The sequence below is a fragment of the Apis florea genome, unplaced genomic scaffold, assembly GCF_048593485.1.
Source record: "Apis florea isolate Af1SG1 unplaced genomic scaffold, ASM4859348v1 contig_2411_pilon, whole genome shotgun sequence".
NCBI classification, from domain to species: domain Eukaryota; kingdom Metazoa; phylum Arthropoda; class Insecta; order Hymenoptera; family Apidae; genus Apis; species Apis florea.
The window spans coordinates 340,880-363,416 of NW_028256580.1; the positions used below are offsets into that span (position 1 = coordinate 340,880).

Consider the following 22,537-nt stretch of genomic DNA (forward strand, 5'->3'; position numbering starts at 1 on the left):
ATTCAAATTATTGCAACTACAAATAATTCTTGCAAAAAATTCACTTTGTTTATTTCGTATATACACATTTGGGACACAAGTTCATTTTCATTTTACAATTAATATTGTTTAACAAACGATAACGATTCTCAAATAAATGCATGTGACCATTGGCAATGAAACAGTTATATTTAAATATTATGAAAAAGAAAAAGGGAACAAATGATTGAAAACAAGAGATAATTAAAAAACAGTATGGAGAGTGTTCTATTTAAAAATTTAATGATCAAACTGTGCTGCTATGCATTATATATAAGAATAAAAATACATAAATCGAAACAAGATTTTATTAAAATGATATGTTCGAGGAAATGAATATTCGTTCGCGCTTACAGTTCAACAATTGTTCTCGAATTTATAATACAAGGGAGACATTTAAGCTCTAATAAGTTAATTTTTAAGTTTTGCGGAACACATATTGGCACAGTTTGATCCTCGAATTTTGAGACACTCTTGACTTCTCTGTCGCATCGTCTATCACAAAGGGAACGTCGAACAAAGAAACAAATGGATTTCACAAACAATATATAGAACTATAAAACTTTACAACTTATATGATAATTATATGATTCTTAATCACTTATAAATCACACCGGTGAATCGAATAGTGATTTTTTTTTCTCTCGTAATCGTATATTAGTTGACTAGAACTTCGAATATCACGTTTTAGAATTCTACTCAACGTTCTTGTCGAATTTCATAATAAAATCAGATAAAATCAGGTAAAATCCCGAGACAAATCTGATATTTAGTCTGTTAATACATATGCATAATATTATGAAAGCAATGATTTTCATTGGCTAAACATATAGTGTACGCAACGTACTTACATATCTTTGAAATGGCGTGAAATATATGTTTTTCTTTTGTTACATATAAAATAAATTTCGATCACGGTTGATAAATATCCGAAAATATTTCCATGTTATAATCACGCTCAATTAAAGTAATAATTATTAACAGATTATTAATAGAATCTGTTAATAATTATTAACAGATTCTTTGACAAAAATTGTTTTATCTCGTTTTTTGCTGAAAATTGCAATAAAATCTGAAACATCTTATAAAAGTTTCGCATCTTTTTTCTTTTTTTTGTTATTTTAACGATCCTCACATAGGTTCGCTATTTTTCTTATGCTAAATCGAAATTGTACAATCGTTTTATTCTTCAGCGCACAAAGTTATATACAAAGATACGCTTCTGAACGATCTTTCCATATATTCTTGAATAGTCGCAAGGTTCGCTATAATCACATTCTTATAATGCTACAAATATAATGATAAAGCAATGCTATGTACAAGATGTTTCGCACATGTCATCAAATAATGCGTATGGTACAAAAGAATTAACAATAATGATAACTTTAGGTATTACTTTCTATAGTCACAAAATATATACAAGATCTTAGAAACAAAAATACTTAAAAACGTGCTTTTTATATCAATTCTATCACAAGCGAAAATGTTAGCGCATTTTATATTCTTCACGATAATCAATTAATGATACAGAAGTATATAACTTATAATAGAACATATGGATGTACATAATATTTATAAAAAATTCGACTAAGCTTTATAACATTTATCATGAAATATATATATATATATATAATAAATTTATATCATGAATATACGTGATAATAATGATAATTTTAACTATTTCACATGATGTACAGATGAAATGCTGCAGTAACAATATATTGTATAAAATATCTTTAACAGCGAACAAAGTGAAGCCATAAAAATAGAAGAATATACATTTTTTAATGCATCGCCTATCTGTTGCACTTATGTTGCAATTTCTCATTAACATTACAACATTTAACGAGTTTTCGTTCCATAAAAATTTGCAAAGCATCCCTTCGATATATATATATACAATGGATAAAAAAGAACTTTTAAAAATAGTCATTCTTTAATTGCTTTAAGAACGATAATTATTTATAGACAAATGTTACCATATATTATAACACAGTAACTCCAATTCGTTGATAGTTGAAATGGATTTGAACAACGTAACGTTATTAGAGTGAGCAATTATAATATTTATCTTAGCAATTGTAATATTAATCAGATTTTATAAAATAAAAAAATTTACAAATAAATTTAAGAAATCTAGATATAGTAAAAACGGCTAGAATTGTCCAAAATAAACGAAAACTCAATAGAAAAAGAAGAAGGAAACAGACAGGCTAAACACCTTTGTCTCGATAATCGCTTTCTTAAATGTATCATGATGAATATATCTTTTTCTTTATAAGTCATTCTTTATGCAAAAAATTGGATTATGTAAAGAGAAGGAGAGATTGCACGTCTATATCTGAGAATATTTTTCCCTTTTTAAAATACAAAGAATTACGTTATAAAAATAACGTTTCCTTTTTAAAGATAAAAATTGTTTTGATATAATAGGAAATGTCTTTACAAGATAACGAAAGGAATTTGTTTGCTTTACATTTCAAAATATTTTTAGTTAGATTTTAATTATTGTTAGATCACAATGGTAAAAGATCAATCAAATTAGCACGGGGTTGTGTCGATGATTCGGGAAAAAATTCTGTTAGTTTATCGTATAATTCAGTTCTCAAAGTATGAATATCGCGAGTAGTCGAATAACATAACGATGTATCCATGTTAACTAAATTTCCTAATACGGCGTCTGAACTATTTGAATTTGTGGCTTCTCCTAACAAGTTTTGTTCTCTGAATAGAAGGGATGTTAACAATTGAAACTGTAATGAAGAAATGTATACATTTGAAACAGCAACATTGGCAAGGAGTACTCATGAATCATTTGTTACTGATTAAAAAGATGCTACTACCTCTTTCGTTTGTTCCGCATCATTATGATCAATAATTTCCGATACTTCGGTCTGTAAATATTCAAGCGCTTCGACACTATTGTTCAAAGCTAGTTCTTTAAATTTGTGTTTTCTAATGAGTAATTTGCATTTTTTTAAAATTTGTTCATGAGACGGTCTGCATAATTTTAATTGCCAGAAATCATCGAGTCGTAAGTTAGGAAGACAGGATCTCCCAGGATTTCCTCCAAATAAAAAATGGACCTAATAATATATTATGTAACGTCATTATCATTATGCTGCATAAACCGAAAAATTTTTTATAATAGTATATAATATAAAACAAACCTTTTTTACATGATCATAAACTAATTGATGCGCATATCGTGGACATGGTTCGTAATCTTGCATTTTACTCCAATATTTCTCTCCGACATTATCATTTCGATAAATACAAGACCATTTATTGTTTTTAATACTATATACCCAAAAAGAATTTTGAACGCTGTCAAATCTTTTACCCTTGTCTTTACTTAAACCCTAAATAAATAATAATTAAAAAAATTTAAATACCAATGATAATGATAAATTTTAAAGTAAATTATTATTATTATTATTATTATTATTATTATTATTATTATTATTATTATTATTATACAAACCGATAAAACATATATTTCTCCTAATTCAGGATCAATTGTAGCTCTTTGTGTAAATCCAGCTGCCGGAACATGATTCGAATCTTTAGCACCAAAATCATTAAAAATATGTTCGATATGATTTGTATCGACCTCATATGTGAAAAAATCGCTAAGATCTTCTTTGCCTCTTTGACCCGCGAAAATATATAGCTTCCGCAATCTCTTTAAAAAAGTAAAATTTCCAAATTGTATTATATTCATATATTCATAATATACATCGTATAATAAAATATATACATACAGGATGGAATAACATAGAATGACCAGCTCGAGATCTAATAGTTGGTGCATTGGTAGGACACGGTCTTGCAATGTCACAGGCAAGCCTATTCCATGTACCAGTTGGTACATGATAAGAATATAATCCGGAAAAAATTGGTTCGGTTGAACTTGATACCATACCGTGTTCTTCGGAACTATAAATTAGATAAACATGTTAAAATATCAATTAATAATTATTGCGTAAATCTACTTACTTTGTTGGGGAAACAAGCACACGACCACCAAATATATAAATTGTCCGTTTTTCAACATCCATGGACATTTGATGATCAAAAATTAATTGAGGTCCTCCTACAGCACCCGTATCTTCTGATATTTGTGTCCATTTGTTTGATTCAATATCATAGACAAAAAAATCACTCTTTAAATTTTCCGGTGTTCTGTATTCTGCATCTAAGTATTTACCAAGAGTAAAAAGTTGCCTACGTTCTGGATCAAGGCACATTTTGTGGCAAGATCTCGCGCTTGGACCACCCTATAATTTAGTATTTGAATTCTCTACCAAAAAATACACTTTTTTTTTTAAATCTTACCACAGCTTCTGTATCTTTACATATAATGGTCCACTTGTTAGAAGCTATGTTATACACCCATAAATCTGAAAGATCTTGATTTCCATCCCATCCCCCAAAAAGATAAAGAAGTTCTGCATTCGGATCAAGAACCATTTGATGACCTCCTCTCATTCCTGGTTTACCATCAGTGAATGATAACTTAGTCCAAACTGCTCTATAAGTTTGAGCATTGATATAGTCATTCAGGAGACCCACTGTATTATAAATCATATACTTTCTGAGACTGTATTAGAATTATGAGATAAAAAAAGATAAGAGAAAAAAAATACTCACACATTACTGCATTACTTATAAAACATTCAGCTTGCAAATGATCACCTTTTGTAACTAATAAATCATATAATCCAGTTAATCTAGGGTCCTCAAGTGGAACACCAGTCACTCTTTGCAAAGTATCTACAATTTCTGATTGTTCAAGTTTTCTAAAGTGTTTCATACACAGTCTTATTACTTCTTTTTGGCGATACTGTAATTTATATATATATATATTATAACATGTAAAAATGTACAAAAATATAAAAAATATATTATTTCTTATATTTAAATATATTATTCTATATTTACCGCATTAAGCCATTCTATACTAGGTTTTACAATTTTAACATCATCAGTGCCAGTTAAACGCACATGCCAAATAGAAAAATTAAAACTAGGGCCCCAGGATTGTAATGGAACAATCTTTATATATCTAACTGGAAAATAATTTTCCTCATTTCCTAATATATGCTTCAGATCAAAAGTTTCTGGTACTGAATCATTTTTTAATCCACTAAAAATCATAGATACATATCAATATATATATTTATTTATTTATATATAAATATCTATATATAAACATTTCTTATCATTACAAATTTAACACGTACTTCTCTAAAAGTTCCATCATGTTTTCTGGTTCTAAACCACCATATACTTTAAACTTTTTTATATTACACACATGTGTTTTCTCATATTTACCAAATGTAATTGTTTTTACAATCGAGGGAAATCGTAATTTTAATATAAGAAACTAAAAAATAAGAATATTTGTTATACAAATTTAATGTGCTATATTAATTTTAACAATATGAAATATTAAATTTTATCTTGACATAATTAAATAAAGATTTATAATTTGAATTTCTTTATAAATTCTATAACAATTTTCTCAACACTTTTTGGCAACATATCGAGTTAGTTTTGAACAATGTTTACCTGTGGATAAGTGTCAATATCAGAAGACCAGCGCGATGTCTGATCTGATGGTTTATCTACAAGGATATTTCTAAAAAAAGAAAAAGAATATGTTAATTTAATGCTTACTAAAAAGTCCGGCGTAATTAATACAATTATTTATTTCATAACTTCACATATAATGGATTTTATTGTTCAACATAACCATTATTATAGGTTAGAAAATTATTGCCATGTTACGATTGTTTTCCAATTTGTAATTACAAAGTGTAGTTGGAAGAAAATCATTTAAAATTAATGAAGCACTTACTCTGGCACATAAGATGAAGAAAAGCTGGAGCATTTATAAATTTTGAACTCCAAAACTTTCTGAAAATTGCTATTCTCGTTCGACGCCATGTTACACAAATGACATAAGCTTTTAACACTAAATGTGTGTGCCATTTTTATAGATATATATCTAAGGAAGAACACTGTATGAAAATATGATTTGAAAGAACGATGTAACGTATTGTAATAAATTACTATTTGGACAAATTATAAATTAAATTTTATCTTTTTAACTTTTAACTTTTCACAACAAAATATTCTATTTGTGTACAACCTTTATTAAAACACTATTCAAATTTAAATAACATATCTGTAATAAATGTATATGACATGTCAGGATTTTTTTTTATTATTTACACTAAATTAACGAAGTCATAAATACATATATACGTATACACATATATATTTATACACACACACACATACACACACACACACACGTGTATATATATATATATATATACACATATATGTTCTATTCTCTCATGTACATTTGATATCATAGTTGTTGATAGTTATGATGTAATACAAAAAATATACACAATTTACAGTTATAGGCCAAGGGCAGAAAAATAACAACAAATAAAGTACATAAATACGTTGGGTATATATACACATATGTATGCGTATAAGTTGATACGTATCGAATAGGATAAACTGACGTATTTTTACAAACAATACACATTTGTTCATTGTATTGATAATTATCTCCTTAATAGACTAATTAATTGGCCCCTCCTGACAATATTATTTATTGCCTGATCCGACGAAGATTTATTAAATTATTCTGCCCTGTAGCAGACAAAAAAAATAATTGAAACATAATCTATCTTGTCCTTATTCGCTGTTATAGACAAACACAGACATTTAAAGCACATAATTAACATTGAATCAAATCACTTATCCAATAATGAATTACGATTTTCATTTTTGCATTTTGTTTTCGAATATGTTTACTTAATGTTAATTACGCTTAAAATTTATATACAATCAGGTATCACCGATTTAATTAAAAGAATTCACTTAAAATTAAGATAAATTTGAGCTTTAACTCAATTCAAAACCTGCACCAGCTTGTATTGCATATAAAAGTTTCTCGCGTAGAGTTTTCTCATCTGGAAATTCTGGTAGTTTTAACAAATTCATACAGGTACTTGAAGTTGGCAGGCGATCAACACTGCCAGCATGTTGAATGCAAAAAGGTGGATCGAGTTCCTAAAAAAAATTAATATATATATATATATATATCTATCTATTTATACATATTTACACGTACCTATTAATTAGTCATCAAAAAAGAAATAACCGCTTTGTACCTTAAATCCAAGTAAGGGCGGTCGACTGCAGCTCGTAACAAATTTGAGTAATTGTCCTTTTTGCTGGTCATTAAATTCATTAACAACTTTCCAAAATGCAGTGATTGTCGGATGATCAGGTGCATATCCTCCTGTATAGTTAGTGTGTAATTTTAAATCGTTTACATCAACTGGAATTTGTGCACCTGATATCAAAACTTGTAGTTCCTTATTGTTAAACATTTGAAGCCAATCCAGGGGTATTACACTACCTATACCTTGTTTAAATGCGTAACATTGCGCTCGAATCTGTTTATTTAACTTATAATCGGCCATCAAATGAATGTATTCGATACGATTATGATTTGTAACAGGAATATTGGCACCACCTGGTTTCAATTCATCGATTCGTCTTTCACCTAATTCATCTGATAATACGGTAAAATCTAGACCAAGATCCGCAACATCACCTTTGTAACTTTTTAGATACAAGAGATTTCTATACATAATTGGATCTAAAGAAGCTAAATGATGAACATCAACATCTGATTGACGACCAACGATTTTTGATAGAAAAAATTCTGCAAATGGAAGTTCTACTAATAAATTCTCGTATAAAGCTTTTCCAAGAATTCTACCGATAAAATAATAATGTTTCGGAAAATCATCAACCAATAATTGTACTGTAGGATTTGGATACAGCATATTATCCTTGGTAAGCCTAAAAAAGCCTCTATTAGGATCGAAGCTTGTTTTTAGTAATTCCGATAAAAATTCTCTAAAAAGACCACCACCGTCTACACCAGCTTCTTCTAAACCAGCTGTATTAAAAAGTTGTACGCGCATTTTTAATCGCAATTCTGGCTCATTTTCCGGTGATAATTTTTCAAATGCATCCTCGTAGAGATAGTTTCTTCTTACCGATATTTGTATCGATGGTCCTTGCATGAAGTGTGTTAATTCACCTTGTTGTTCCGTTTTATCTCGATAAATTAATGATTGAAACGCCACTACTCTGTTATTAAATGGTACAACAAATGGTATTTCGCGAAGAAGCGTTAACGTTCGAACTTCTTTTGCAGTAAGAGGTGGCCCTTCTTCTAGTTCTTCACGAGTAAATACTCGTAATCCTTGAAAAGGAATGTATCCTCTCAATCTACGTCTACGAAATGTGAAATCTTGAGGTTTATCAATTGGTATTACAATATTCGAAGCTATCCAATGACTTTCTGGACAAAATTGTCGTCTCAAGTCTCGCATATGCAACTGACGTAATAACCCAACTGTTACTTTGAATAAATGAGTCCACATTTGTGTATCTTGTTGATTTCGTAAGGAACATGTTGGACCGAGGACAGCTCTTTTATAATCGTCTCGTACAGTTGGTCGGCTATCGGGAAATGCAAGCTCGACCAAACCTAAACAAACGCCTTTTAAATGATTTGATAACAATACTAATTCCGAAGTTGTAAACGGCATTGCTTGTTGTCCGTTAATATCTAATGATTGATCTTGAATAAAAAATTCTGTATCATGTAATGTTGCAATAAGTAGACTAAATAGTGAACAAAATACAGCTAATAGTGGAATTATTTTTTTTGTATCTTCGGCAGAAAGACCAATACCCCGTGATATGATTTGCAAGAGAGGCGTTGCCCCGCCAAATAATGACATTTGACAAGCTGATAATAGAGCGGCCCATAAATTTTTTAAAAATATTGGTTTAAAAGCGAGCATATATAACAATTTATATTTATGAATGGCTAATTTGTTAGTGATCAATAGATGATGACAGAGTTGGCACAATGGTTGTAATACAGCTGGATCTTTACTTCGATCTACCGCTAAGAGTATTCCTTGAACACGGTGCTCTTCATTCAACATTTCTGAACATTCATGTAGAATATCGGCTTGATCTTGATCAATCATACTTGTGGTTGATTCTGAATCTGAATCATTCGCTTGCTCTATATTTTCTTCAACAATTAATGGTATTATAGTTGAACTCATAGATGCAAGAACTTGTAAATAATTAATAAGAATATCTTTAGATTTACATGCAGCTGTAATAAAAAGAAAAATCTGTTATTAATGTTCTTATCTATTTGCATTATTAAATTATTTTATATACTTACAAAGTCGATTTGATTCTAAAGATAAAATAGAATAAAGTAAACTTATCGTTGGTTCAATTTCAATTCTATTAATACATTTAATCAATTGAATATAGGGAAATTCTATAAATTCAGATAATGATGGAATGATAAACATTCTTACTGCATCAGACATTTTTGGAGATAATATACTTCTACAAAGTTCTTGTAAAACAAGCATAGAAAAATTATCTTCCTGTTCTATAAAAGAAATTAAATCTAACGGTCGTTTAATCATATCTACTAAACATTTTGAAATTGGAGTTGGAGGAACAGAAGTAGGTTCCAACATAGATGGAACTTTATTATCTATTAATTTTCTTAATTGATCAAAATATTTATGCTTTATCAAATAAATGAAAATGTTTCTTAAATATTTATAACTATTTTCGTGTAAAACTTTTTCTGTATCTTCACGACTTGTAAATGTTTCTATCACTCTCAATGGTATAGCCAATGAATAAGCTCCATTCATTAAAGCTTCTGAATTATGTTGCATGCACATTCGAAGAATCCATCTGTAGATATAATATTATCTTATTTATGTTATCAAATATTGAATGATATTTATTATATTATGTTTTTTTTTTTTTTTTTTTTTTATAGAATTTACCTTAACCTCCATAACCAATCTGAACAATTTACACATTTCTGTTTAATTTCTTGCTGATGTTTCAAAAAATGTTGAAGTATCCATATTAATCTGTTAGCATCCAAAGTATGATTATAAAAAAACAATAATTTTTGGAAATATATTGTTAACTCATCTAGATTTAAATTTCTTCGACCATTTATTTGTTGCTCTTCATCAAATTCTGTTCTTTTAATTATTTTTGTATTCTTTCTTATTATAAAACCACGCACAAGTGCCTGAATTTTTAATGCTGCATTATGTTTTTTACGTTGTTGTTCTCGTTTTAAACGTTCTAATTGAGCATGCTGTAATAAAACTGATTTCTCATCTCTTCTACTTGCACCTGCTAAATTTTGTTGTGGTTTACGTCTATAATCTCCTTCAAAACTATACATGATGCTTCGGTTTCTTTTTAATAGCATAACATTCCTATTTATTCTTTTTTGAAAAAAAGGAAAAAAGAATAATATAAGTTATAATATTGTTACCTTTGTATTTAAATTAATATTATAAATTTAAAAACAAATATTAATATATATTTTACTACAACTTTTAATATAATATTTTTAACTACTTACATTATAGGAAAGATGATAATGATAATTTTACCTAATTATTCACAAGATTCTTCTTTAAACATAAATATTTTGCAGTAAAGTATCATTTCTTAATAATAGAAAAATATTGTCAATATTCTCTCATTTATCTTTGCATACTTGACAATATTTAATGTAATATCAGAATTAATGGTATCGCCAATTCTATTCAGAATTTTAATTTACTTCTAGGTAAAGTTAAATTCTTTTTCCTCTATAAGGTTAATATCTACAAAAACTATTACTCTTTTCTTAATTTATATTGTAATATAATTTACGTTGAAAATTAAACTATAAGCATATTCTCAGAAATATGTTTATTTCAATGTCAGCAAAGAACAACAAGCACCAGATCGTATGTATACGTCTAGTCATCAAATGCTCGCCATATTTTATTTTACGGACATGTTGAAAATCGCAACTATATAATGCGCTTGCGTGTATATCATGTAAGCTTGTGTATATATAAAATTTATACATGTGTATATGTTTATGATTTTCTTTTCTGATGAATGAAATCAATTATACAAATTTAATTCTCTTTTTAGAAAGAATAGTTTCATAACATACTTGGAAAGAAATTTACTAACATAAAATATATCATGTCTAATAAAAACTTAAAAAATTCCAAACAAAGAAAAAAGTGGAAAGTATATAGCTGATTTCGGAACGCGTTCTTTCATTTGCGTGAAATTAAATCAAGAATGGCCGGGAAGATGGCGGCGGCAGAGTTAAAACATGATAATGTTTCGTGCTATGAAACTGTGAAAAAAAATGCATCAGCAATAACATTACACAGAGAAATAGAATGTTATCAATTTAGATTGTTAGACTTGTTTTACTACTTGACTTCTGTCAGTTTTTTTTTCATCGATATAGCAACAGGTGAACAAAGAATAAAAGTGTATATACTATATAGATATTCCTGAAAAAGAAATTCTTTCTATGGAAAATAATAAAATTTATTAAAGAACATGTTTTAATAAGTGTAAAGGATCATTGGCAAATTGATGTATGTTTAATATATTTTGTATGTAAAGTAGAATATCATAACTTCTTCAATTTCTACATACATATACGTATATGTATGTATATATTTATGTATATATGCATACATACAATATATATTATAAATATACAATATGTATTATATTTGTATATATTTTAATAATGTTATTACAATCATAATGATATAAAATTCACATTTTAAAATTATCTATGATGATTTTTAAGCATTTTTTTTCTTTCTTTTTTTCTTTCTTTCTTTCTTTCTTATTGATTTCAATATAAAATGTATAAAGATTGTAAGTTTTATTGAAAAATTTTTCTTAAATTCATTTTGATTTTCTCTAGATCTTATAAATATGAATTTAAAAACTAATTGGATTATTAGGATTTTTTTTTTTTTTTTTTTTTTTTTTAATAAGAATCGTATTTCTAACATATAACATATAACTTTAATATATATATATATAAACAAATATTACTATAAAATATTTTTGTTATAGATAGTATTGTGTTTATGAAATATTTTCTACAAGGCCAATTTGTTTGGGGATGTTTTGCTTTGAGTTTTACAATTTTACCTGCTGGTATTATTCAAATATTTAGTTTAAGATGGTATCACAGCGATGGTTCTATTAAAAATATACATTGGTTATTGCACTTTTTATTTTTAGGAGTTTTACACAGGTATTATTTTATGTTTTCTTATAATTAATTTTGTTATGCCTTTTCTGATAAGGCAAATAATTTGATTTTTCTAGGTATTTAATTTTACTTTATTCCACAATACATTCATTAAGGAGCAAACGATTTATGAAGGATAAAAATTGGGTATACAGACAGGAAAGTGATATATGCATGTTGCATTTATTTGAGTCATTTATGGGGGCTGCTCCGCAATTAATATTGCAACTATATATTATGGCAGTATTACGTTATACACCATTATGGACAAGTAAGAGAAAATAATTATTTCAACTAAAAAATCAAAAATCAAAAAAAAAAAAAAAAAAAATAAAAGCTGTTAAGTCTATGGTAGAGATTATTATTGCTCAAATTGTATTAATAAAAATGATCAAACATAATTATTTATCACATTTTTATATCTATTGTTATTCTTAAATATTTTAAGATATTATATAGGTAAATAGGAAAAAAGTTTAAAATCATTTTCATAAACTTTGTTAATTTCATCGAGCAATGATCTAGGAACATTTTGTATATATTCTTTAACTAAAGTTGTAGTTGTTACTCCACGTGGATTTATATTTTTTAAATCATTTTTTTCATACAGATATTCATTTAATCCTAATTCTTGTATTAAAAATTTTTGATCTCTATCAAAAGTATCGAATTTTAAAATATAATTGTACGGAATTAAACAGGGTTCACAAGTATCAATAAACGGTGCCCAATGTTCATCAAAGTACTTTTCTTCTACTATAAATCGAAGAAATTCTGTAAATGTAGGTTCTAATTTCGTTTCATTCGGTTTCCTATATCGATGATATTTGTGCGTAATATGACGTCCAAATCTTTTATAATAATAATCTCTTCCTTCTATGTGTTCCAATTTATCTCTATATGCAGAAACAAGACGTTCAAATGGATGGCGCACTATCAAAAATTTCGTTGTTGTATTTAATTTCTAAATAGAAATAGAAATTGTTTATATAAATAATTAAATATATTTTGTATCTTGTACTACATACCTGATATGCTTTTTTAACATCTCGATCACGTGGAAATGCTTTTCTAACAATTGTATTAATTTGTAAAATATTCCTACGAATCAATTCCATAGCTGATTCAGTTAATACACCTCCAAGTGTAGCAAAATGCTTCATCCAAGTGGAACTTGCTGCTTTGTATATAGGGCACCAGGATAAACCGTGTATTCTGTGTGGAATATATAGAATATATAAATTTACAAATTACTATTTTACAATGTAACGTTTTAAATGTGAAATAAATTGTTATTTGCTTACGTATCAATAATCATATTTGATAATACATTGTCTAAATTCGAACTTGTTCTACTTATGGTTTTACAATATTGTTCTAATTCATTTCTTCTAGAATTCAATTGTTCTTTTATATTTTTCATTTCTTCTATTGAAAACATTGCTATAGATTTATTACTTATCAGATTGCTATGCTTGTTATTTTCATTATTAATAAAATTTTTACTTCTCATATATTTGTTTACACGTAAACACGAGTTACACAGCAAACTTAATATTAATATAAACGACATGAATGTTATAACAAATATCATAACTAATTTCAATAATGTAAGTTGTCTCTGTAGAAGAATAATAAGTATTTTTTATTCTTATATTTATATTAAATATATATATGAAAATAATACTTACTTGTAATCCTGAGAACATATTAGCAAAAATATGCATACATTTCACTTTCAAATGATACAAATATATTATTGTTCGACATTTAAATTCTTATATGTGAAGAATTTTTAAAAATAATAATATTTTGACACGTAAATACTTTAAATATAATAGATAGTATAATTTGAAGAATTTGAGAGGAAACTGAAATTGAATGACTACATATCTTCATATCCTCTGGTCCGCCCCCAAAGATAACAGAAGCACAAGAATATAGATATTATTCATATTATTTTATCCTCCTTTTATCAGAATGTAATGTGTGTTTTAGTGTTAGAATCCGATTACTATGGCTGCTATCTAAGCATTCTATTTGGAACCTTGCAGCACTGAAACTTTAAAAATAATGTTCTCTTCTCTTAGAGTAGGGTGGGTGTTTGAAGTGCTAAAAATACTATGGCTTCCACTGCCACTGTCACTGTCACTAACTAAAGACTTTACTGGATGTGTACAAATAATAATGTTCAAAATCAATGACATTTAATTGATATTTTTAAATAAATAATTAAATAGGTTTATCCGCCATAGTCTCCTTTTGTTCGTTGAGCTGGGCTATAGGTACATATACAAAAGCTATGCAAAAAATAAATCCTGACAATAATGAAGCAACATGGATAGTATTAATTCTTCAAGGTTTTTGGCGGGCCGGAATGTTAATATCCAGAATAGCTGTTTTGGTTTTAACAGCAGTCTGTTTAAGACAATGGTCTTTATTGTTTCTTGGTAAGTATAAGAGTGAGTTAACAAGATTGCTCAAAATAGATTTATGTCTTTCGTACAGCGTGTGCTCTGTTGTGAATGTTACAGGATTCCACTGGCTCTTTATGACCATTTGGGTGCTTCTTCAAAACACAAATTTTTGCCCAACTATATGGGAAGAGCGTATTTATAATTGTATTATAGGACTGATTTATTGTTTTGATTTTTTTAATTTACGTATTGGTAAATCTCGGTATAGAGTATTTATATTTTATTCCATCATTGTAATAGAAAACATAGTCTTTTTAGTTGTGTTCGTTTTATATTTTAAAGATATTATTAAAACTGAAAAAATAATAATAATGACCAGTTTTATAATTGGAGGAATGATGATTGGCTTGACAAGTATGTTGTTCTATTATGGAAAATTTCATCCGTCCAAAGTTGGAAATATATCTGAGACCGCTGATAAAAAATCCGAGATTGTAACCAACAAAGCTGTTACTCCTAGATCTTTTAAACAGTATTATCCTAACTCGTTCACGCGTCTTCGACACGTTCTATCGATCGTTCTCAGAGGACTAGTTCCGAGGAAATCACGACGGACAAGCAATATTTATTGACGAACATTGTGCAAAATTCGGAATGTACGGAAAACGGCGTTGCCAATCAAACTTGCCTGATCGAAAACGATTCACCATCAACTGCTGTTTGCGTTGTTTCGGAATGCGAGTCGGCGCACAACAACATTTCGAAAGACGAAAATCCATCGTCGAATCACATTTTACCGAGTAATGCGTTCACCATAGCCGATAATAATTGCGAATATCTCGAGATTCATGACGATCATAACAATTCGAGCGAAAAAGATATTCATCGTCAGAAACGCAGAGGTATTTGTTTGCCCACGATTCACGGATTGGATATAGACAAAGATGTTTCGACAAAAGATTCAACAAACTCTTGCCTCCCGTTGCAAAAGAGACGTGGCATTTGTTTCTCGAACCAGCTTATTCTTGAAATGGAAAGTGACGACCAAGACAGTGGCAAAGTTCTAACCAATAGAAATTTGATACTGGATATAAGTACGAGACACGACGGATTAGAGGATCGCTCCTTGAGCAACATTTGCAAAGATTTAAACGGTATTACAATGTTAAGGGGCAGGATGGAGACCCCGATATTTAACGGGAATTGCGAGAAAACGGAGGAAACGGAAAAACTAACGAAAGAGTTGCAACAAAGGGACGAAACGATGAGTTGCGTTACTTCGATTCACGATTATGAGAACGTTTGTCCCCTTGGCGTGGCTAGGCCACCATGGTGTATTCGCAGTTGGAAAGGATATACGGATATAGAAACTTACATCCACGATGACAGCGTTGTCAGAGACAGGAGAAGGGATACTTTAACGAGCACAACAACCGGCACCACATACAGTTCAGAATTTTCCGACACCACCTGCGCAAGCTCGATATTAAGAGGAATTCTAAAGCAGGATGATTATCTTGACACGCTTACATACGATTTGATAGATTCGAGAGAGTTAAAAACTGCATACAGCGAGGATATTTCTACGAAAAGAATCGCTGATGTGGACGAGCAAAATTCCATCCTATACATCGCAAAGCCGGTAGTGATAGATGACAAAGGTGGTATGTTCGCGCTGGATACTATATTGGAAGAGCACGATGAAATGGCCACGGAAGAGAAATTTGAGTATAATCAATCCAATTGCGATTCGGTTAGCACATTGGTCAGCACTATAGATCAAATCAGGAAATACACGGCCGAAAATTCCCCTAGGCACGTGTATCACACGACGGGCAGTCAATGGGAAGATTTTGATCCGAAAAATTTGATAAAAAAGGCCCAGCTTACGAAGGCGTTGTTCAAAACTGATCTCAAAGATCCTGTCACGTGTAACAGGAATAATTACATCAATTGTTTGGAGGAATCAGAATCTATTATTCGAGAAAAAGATGAGATTGACACTATTAAAGACTTAGTTAAATATTGCACGATAGAATCGATCAAGAAGACACCATTGATAGACGCGATACTTTCCGACTCGCCAATTTTGGGGAATAAAACGAAGCTACAAAAACAAGCATTTATTTCCTCTCGGAAAGACGAGGCTGACTCGAAGGAGAATGATCTGTACGTCGAAATGAGTCCGTTGGTACCTGTTGAAAATGTTAAGATTGTACATAATAATTTATCCGAGACAATATCCTCTAATGTTAATACGAATGTTAATTCAAATTCTGCGGATAAGAAACGGCTAGACGCTACGTCGTGTGCCCCTGCACAATTAGTGAAATCGAATTCCGATAATACGGAAAAATTAGAACCGATCTGCGATAAACGTAAAAAACCGATCAATTATCCGAAACGAAAATTTTCTTTATTGAAGGAGAAATTTGAATCCAAGTCGCAACTAGTTTACGTTGTCACGCCTAATAAGGCTATTAAAATTGGACAATCCACCGCTTCTCCCGAAATCGAGGCGTCGAAAAAAAATGTTTCGGTAATTTTAAAAAAGTCGTCCGATTATATAAAATACGACAAGGAGAATTTGGCCCCTATCGCATCGTTTAAAGTATGTTACGAGAAAAATACCTCGAACGATAAGTCTCATTCAAATCGAGAAAATATCGATCTTATTTACGAAAACGATAAATCTTTATGTAATAACGATTTAAATTTGAAAGAGAGAAGACATATCTTTTTGGAACAAGTTTTATCACCTCCGAAACTATTAACTTGGAATAAGAAAAAGTCTTTTAGTGGTTCTACTGTAAAAAAGATATAAAAACATTTACATAACGAAATAATATTTTTAATAGATTCGTAAATAAGGTTACAATAATGATTTAATATTATTGATTATTTGTTTATTAGGCCAAATGTTTTTTTGCAAGAGAGTGATACTTAATTTTATTTCATATAGAATAATGTTATTTTTTTATACTTTTTACGTGATTAGTTTTTTTATTGACCAATAAGAAAAAGAGGAAGTAGAAACGATGTATATAGTATATAGTTTATAAATCGAATTTATTATGAAATACATGGATGCATATAGATATACATATACGTGGATCAAGTGATATAAAGAGAAAATTACTATTTTCATAAAAATGAAAGAAAAAATTATTTGAGACAATTATTATGTGTATGTATGTGTATGCGTGCGCACATAGAGAGTGAGAGATTGAAACAGAAGTATTATATTTTCTATACATTTTATTAGATATATAAACCAATTGTATCTTTGCCAAGTACAATATTACATTTTACAATATTGTAAATCTGCAATAATTATACATATGAAAATTATTTTTATATACAGCAATGTTATATATAATAAAAGATTTTTACATAATGATATTTATTTTAAATGGCACCAAAGAACGTCGCAACATTATTATTGTATGTAAAAGAAAAAAAACTGCAATCAAAATGAATATGATAAATGTTAAATATTTAAAGAATTATATATATATATATATATATATATATACGCATAGTGATACATACGATGAAAAAAAATAATATTATGATTATTGAAAAATCGTAAATATTATATGTCATATATTTTCTTATTCAAATGTCAAGTATTTATTTCTAAACATAATTTAAAATCTGCCTTTATATTATAAAATATCTAATTTTATATATCTACCTTAATACTTGATTACTAATCATATTTTTCAATTAAAATTTCCGTACAAGTAATTACGTCATACAATGTGTCATTGAGTGAAAAAATCAACAAGAATTATATATAAATTTTTTAAATAGAATTATTATTATTAATAATATCTCTTGTTTAATAAATTGAAAGAAGATGAAAAGATGAAATTAAAAACCTAGTCAGTCTTTGGCATCAAAAATGATTTACATATTTTGACATTTCTATTACATTATGTGTGATATGTTCTATAACAATCGGCAGTTACGATAATATTTTTGGAAGTACACGTGTATGTATTATTGACATACAATACTTATTGAACACAATATCATATAGAAGTGTTTTTAAGATAAGTTTTTTTATAATAATTCATTCAAAATGAGATAAAGATAATATTTAGAATACTTTCGTCGACATATAAGGATTATATATGTTTATTGGATTATCCTGGAATTTTTCAAACTGTTTATTTTGAAAAAATGTTTTTTTTTTTTAATAATTTCGAAACAAACTCAATAACCTAAACCAGTTATAAAATAATTTTTAATGGTTCAAAAATGATTTAGAAATTATTTTAAATACTCTCAATAATAAAAAAAACTACAGGAACTTTTGGGATAATCCAATATTTTGATAATTGAAATTTCATTTTCAAATTAAAGTACTTTGCCCGTTATTTGTATTTTCATTATATCGTTTTATCCACTGAATGTGACAAATGAGCGGTAAACTGCGCAAATTATTACATATACGCATCCCAAGAGAAATTTTCCTTAATTCTTGAGCAATTTGATGTAAAGATTTACCTTTTGTTTCGGGAATGAAAAGAAAGACGTAAAATATTGTAACGAGACACATGAAACTATAAAATAAATAGGAGCCAGCTAATGTCAACGATTCTGAAAGAAGAATAATTATATGCGTAATTAAATGAAAAATAATTCGCACATATATATATATATATATTTTTTTTTTTAAATACATAGAAGAAAAGAATGAAAGGAAACTTACTGGTCATAGCACTGACAGATTCTGTAGCAATAATATGGGTTATCCATATTACAATGGAAACGAAACTGATACATTTCCCTCGTACTGCTGCAGGGAAAACTTCCGTGAGATTTAAAAGTGGTACTGGTCCAAGTCCTAAAGCATATGCTGCTTCATACACGAGTAACGTTATTACTGCTAGGATACGCAAACTATCGGTTAAACCATCCGAAACAGCAATATTTTGTATCTATAATAAAATAGAAGCAATTTAATTGAATGCCATCAATGCTCGTGAATCTGGTAAATGAGAAAAATATACTTCGCAAGATGCTTTAATTTGCGTCCATGTTTCTGGACTAGGTGGTACAATAGCTAACGGAGTCGGTAGTAAGGGGAACGGCGGTGGTGATCCAGTAGGTAAAATGGTATGAATTTTAACTTCCTCATTACGATGATTCTTACAATGATTATTTATAACATCTAAATTGTCGTCACCCCTATCTATCGTAGCAAGTAAAGATAATAACGATATTGTAGTCATGCAGATAGTTGCCGATGTAATTAGAGCTGTTCGTCGACCACATCTTTCTACTATGATCAAAGATAACATTGTACTAAATACCTTCACGATAGCCAGCGATATTAAGGCTGTGACTTCTGCAACGTCTGTATAACAAAAGAAGCAAAAAATATTTGTTCGAATTAAAAAAAAAAAAAGAGAAAGAGAGAGAATAAAAGAATAATGATTACAACACTTACTAGAACAAATACCTAATAACGCAAACAATCTTGGTGCGTAATACAAAACTTGCCGTTTGCCAGTACCTTGTTGAAATATCAGTAAAAAAGCCATAATCGTTAGGGTCTCAAAAATTGTGTACCAAGCTTTCTTTGACGATGTTTTCGAAACATTTGCCATTCTTTTATAAAGTAAAAACGGTGGAGATCGTTGAAGAAATATAATGGTTATTATACAAGCGGTTAAAGCAGGTACGGCTGTTATACCAATTGAAAATCGCCATTGATAATCAATATTTTTGATCGCAGCGGCAATGACGGAAATCAAAAATCCAGTAGCTACACCCAATTGATATAATATTATATTATATCCGCGTTTATTTAACTCGGACACTTCTGCCATATATATACAATGAGCTATGGCTGATACAGATCCAGAATATCCGCAAATCATCCGAGCGACAAGTAATAAAATATAATGATTTGCCAAAGCTGATAACAAAGCGCCAAAAGTTAGAAAAACTAACGTCAATATCATGGTCCAACGTCGACCGAATGAATCGATCAAAAAACCTATAAAGTATTATATTATTGATATAATTTGTTTCATTCATTTTTATACATTTTTATTTTTATTTTTAGAAATTTTTTTTATACGTACCACCAGTTAAACCACCAACAAGAGCTCCGACAAACCAAATACTTATAACAAAATCTTTTTCAAAACAGTTCAAATTAAATTCATGTTTGATTAAAGGAGCTATAGGTTTTGCAATGCTCATATCACTTCCAAAAGCAATTCCTGCTAAAATTGCCACCATGGAAACAAAAATATTTTTATTTCCAGATGTTAATGGTGTTAAATTATCATTCTCTTTTGGAAGTGGTTTCCTTAAATTTTTAGGAGGTAAACATTGATAATCATTCGGAACCTTGTTTATAGATTTTTCAATAGTTTTATTCGCACTATTCAATAGTATTGCAGTATCTTCTTCGTCTGACATTTTTCTTCAATATAATTATAATAATTATATATATATCAAAATCACATTAAGAAGAATTATCTTTATATCCTGCAACATGAACATTTTTATAAAATATTTTATAAAGTAACGAATAAACGAAGAATTTTATATCAATTTTAAAATAAATTAATTATGATTAATATATTAGTATAATACATATATTTTGAAATGCTATTAATGATGATTTTTTTTCAAATATAATTGATAAAAACGTTATTTCAGAATTTCATAATTGTTCACACATATTTATATGATTGAGAATATATTGAGTATGAAATAATTTTAATACTATACACATAGTCTATGAAATAAAAGTATAAAAACCTCTATTGTTTACTTTCGTTGATTTGACATTTGTGGTTTGTAGATAACTGAGAATTGACAGTTGTCGTGACGTTTAGATATGAAGCGCCATCTTACGAGATACATACTCGAAACAAACGAGTTCAGCTATGCGCAAAAGCAAGGCACGGCTTTACTTTCCCTATCAGGGAAATCAGTGTATCTATTGGTGATACGAATAAGAAAAAGGAAAATGATAAATATTAAATAAGCATGTATAATTGAAGGAAAATTTCGATTTTGTTTTATTTTCAATTCTTAAGGTATGCACATATAAAAAATTTTAAAAAATGAGAAATGAAAAAAATCATTATATCTATGATACAATAAAGTTGTTTTTGAGCGATTCGAGTTCTCGAATTTTCTCGTGGATGTCGCTGTTTGTCTTCTTTTAGTGTGGCTCCGCCCTTGGCGTACATCGCGCGCCGTAGGAGCAATGCCAGTAGTTAGTTGTCTATTGGACTTGAATTGGTCAAGGTATGTTTCGGAAAATCGAGTTTTACTATTTCGCGATTCGTTACGTTCAGATGTTATCATTTACACTAGTTTATCAATGAATTATTTTATTATTCGTTGCATGCTGAGAACCTCTGACATTTCATATAATTTATGCCAAGGCGTGTGCTCCATAGGTGTGTAATGTGGTTCAATTTGGAGATTTCCTTGTTCGCTGTTCAGGGATATATAGAGATCATTCGTGAAATATACTTTCGGGGTAGTAGTGGGGTAAACGACTTATTAACAATCACGAGTATCGCGAAAACGATTTTACAGCGGGAGTGCCGGTGCATGAGTGTTTAGTGATCAATGAACTCCGCGTTGCTGTATATTGGGGCGTGCTGTCACTGATCTTATTAAACCGGCAGATGTATGTACGAAAGAATGCAACATTTCTTATTATTTTATAATGTGATTGATCCTTTTGAAGATCCTAGGCCCCGCCTTTTTCCGTTCGATTTAAGATGCTTCGTTCTTGGATCCATTAAGACGTTTAAAAATGATCTTTTGATTTATTTATTTCTTTTTTTAAAATTTGATATTTTAC

General features: G+C 29.0%; 5 protein-coding genes and 1 long non-coding RNA gene across 9 annotated transcripts; 2 read left to right on the plus strand and 4 right to left on the minus strand.

Moving 5' to 3' along the window:
- Nucleotides 1-26: 26 nt before the first annotated feature.
- muskelin (muskelin 1) lies at nucleotides 27-6,226 on the minus strand. The gene is made up of 12 exons (XM_003693218.4): nucleotides 5,882-6,226; nucleotides 5,593-5,662; nucleotides 5,265-5,407; nucleotides 4,963-5,167; nucleotides 4,672-4,864; nucleotides 4,357-4,592; nucleotides 4,018-4,298; nucleotides 3,783-3,957; nucleotides 3,503-3,703; nucleotides 3,189-3,380; nucleotides 2,862-3,104; nucleotides 27-2,771 (listed from the first exon to the last, which is right to left on the minus strand). The coding sequence occupies exons 1-12, from the start codon at nucleotides 6,013-6,015 to the stop codon at nucleotides 2,535-2,537; spliced, it is 2,310 nt and encodes a 769-aa protein (XP_003693266.1). The 5' UTR covers nucleotides 6,016-6,226; the 3' UTR covers nucleotides 27-2,534.
- On the plus strand, nucleotides 5,402-6,115 carry LOC147657980 (uncharacterized). The gene is made up of 2 exons (XR_015291339.1): nucleotides 5,402-5,713; nucleotides 5,788-6,115. It is a non-coding gene; the product is annotated as an uncharacterized LOC147657980 (long non-coding RNA).
- LOC100871611 (ubiquitin-protein ligase E3C) lies at nucleotides 6,159-10,989 on the minus strand. 3 transcript variants are annotated; one of them, XM_012485887.3, is made up of 5 exons: nucleotides 10,562-10,989; nucleotides 9,963-10,421; nucleotides 9,332-9,867; nucleotides 7,218-9,259; nucleotides 6,159-7,116 (listed from the first exon to the last, which is right to left on the minus strand). In XM_012485887.3, the coding sequence occupies exons 2-5, from the start codon at nucleotides 10,403-10,405 to the stop codon at nucleotides 6,949-6,951; spliced, it is 3,189 nt and encodes a 1,062-aa protein (XP_012341341.1). In that variant the 5' UTR covers nucleotides 10,406-10,421; nucleotides 10,562-10,989; the 3' UTR covers nucleotides 6,159-6,948. The 3 variants fall into 3 exon arrangements, with proteins under 3 accessions (XP_012341341.1, XP_086761455.1, XP_012341342.2); XM_086905329.1 differs by having other exon boundaries at nucleotides 10,593-10,702; XM_012485888.3 differs by having other exon boundaries at nucleotides 6,980-7,116; nucleotides 7,178-9,259.
- Nucleotides 10,990-11,053: 64 nt separating this feature from the next.
- On the plus strand, nucleotides 11,054-18,082 carry LOC105735299 (uncharacterized). Its single transcript, XM_012485885.3, is given in 6 exon segments — nucleotides 11,054-11,464; nucleotides 12,088-12,271; nucleotides 12,346-12,539; nucleotides 14,509-14,718; nucleotides 14,803-15,236; nucleotides 15,239-18,082. Coding segments are annotated over 6 exon segments (3,474 nt in total). The 5' UTR covers nucleotides 11,054-11,283; the 3' UTR covers nucleotides 17,510-18,082.
- Nucleotides 12,233-16,196, minus strand: LOC100872689 (carbohydrate sulfotransferase 9). Its single transcript, XM_003693154.4, has 5 exons — nucleotides 16,061-16,196; nucleotides 13,960-14,330; nucleotides 13,573-13,889; nucleotides 13,297-13,483; nucleotides 12,233-13,232 (listed from the first exon to the last, which is right to left on the minus strand). Exons 2-5 carry the CDS (start codon nucleotides 13,993-13,995, stop codon nucleotides 12,720-12,722), a joined length of 1,053 nt encoding a protein of 350 aa, XP_003693202.2. The 5' UTR covers nucleotides 13,996-14,330; nucleotides 16,061-16,196; the 3' UTR covers nucleotides 12,233-12,719.
- On the minus strand, nucleotides 17,926-21,648 carry LOC100872453 (solute carrier family 2, facilitated glucose transporter member 10). Of its 2 annotated transcripts, none has more exons than XM_003693152.4 (6): nucleotides 21,475-21,648; nucleotides 20,787-21,198; nucleotides 20,147-20,698; nucleotides 19,707-20,053; nucleotides 19,406-19,634; nucleotides 17,926-19,293 (listed from the first exon to the last, which is right to left on the minus strand). In XM_003693152.4, exons 2-6 carry the CDS (start codon nucleotides 21,127-21,129, stop codon nucleotides 19,046-19,048), a joined length of 1,719 nt encoding a protein of 572 aa, XP_003693200.1. In that variant the 5' UTR covers nucleotides 21,130-21,198; nucleotides 21,475-21,648; the 3' UTR covers nucleotides 17,926-19,045. The 2 variants fall into 2 exon arrangements, with proteins under 2 accessions (XP_003693200.1, XP_086761459.1); XM_086905333.1 differs by having other exon boundaries at nucleotides 21,488-21,570.
- Between the last annotated feature and the right edge of the window lie 889 nt (nucleotides 21,649-22,537).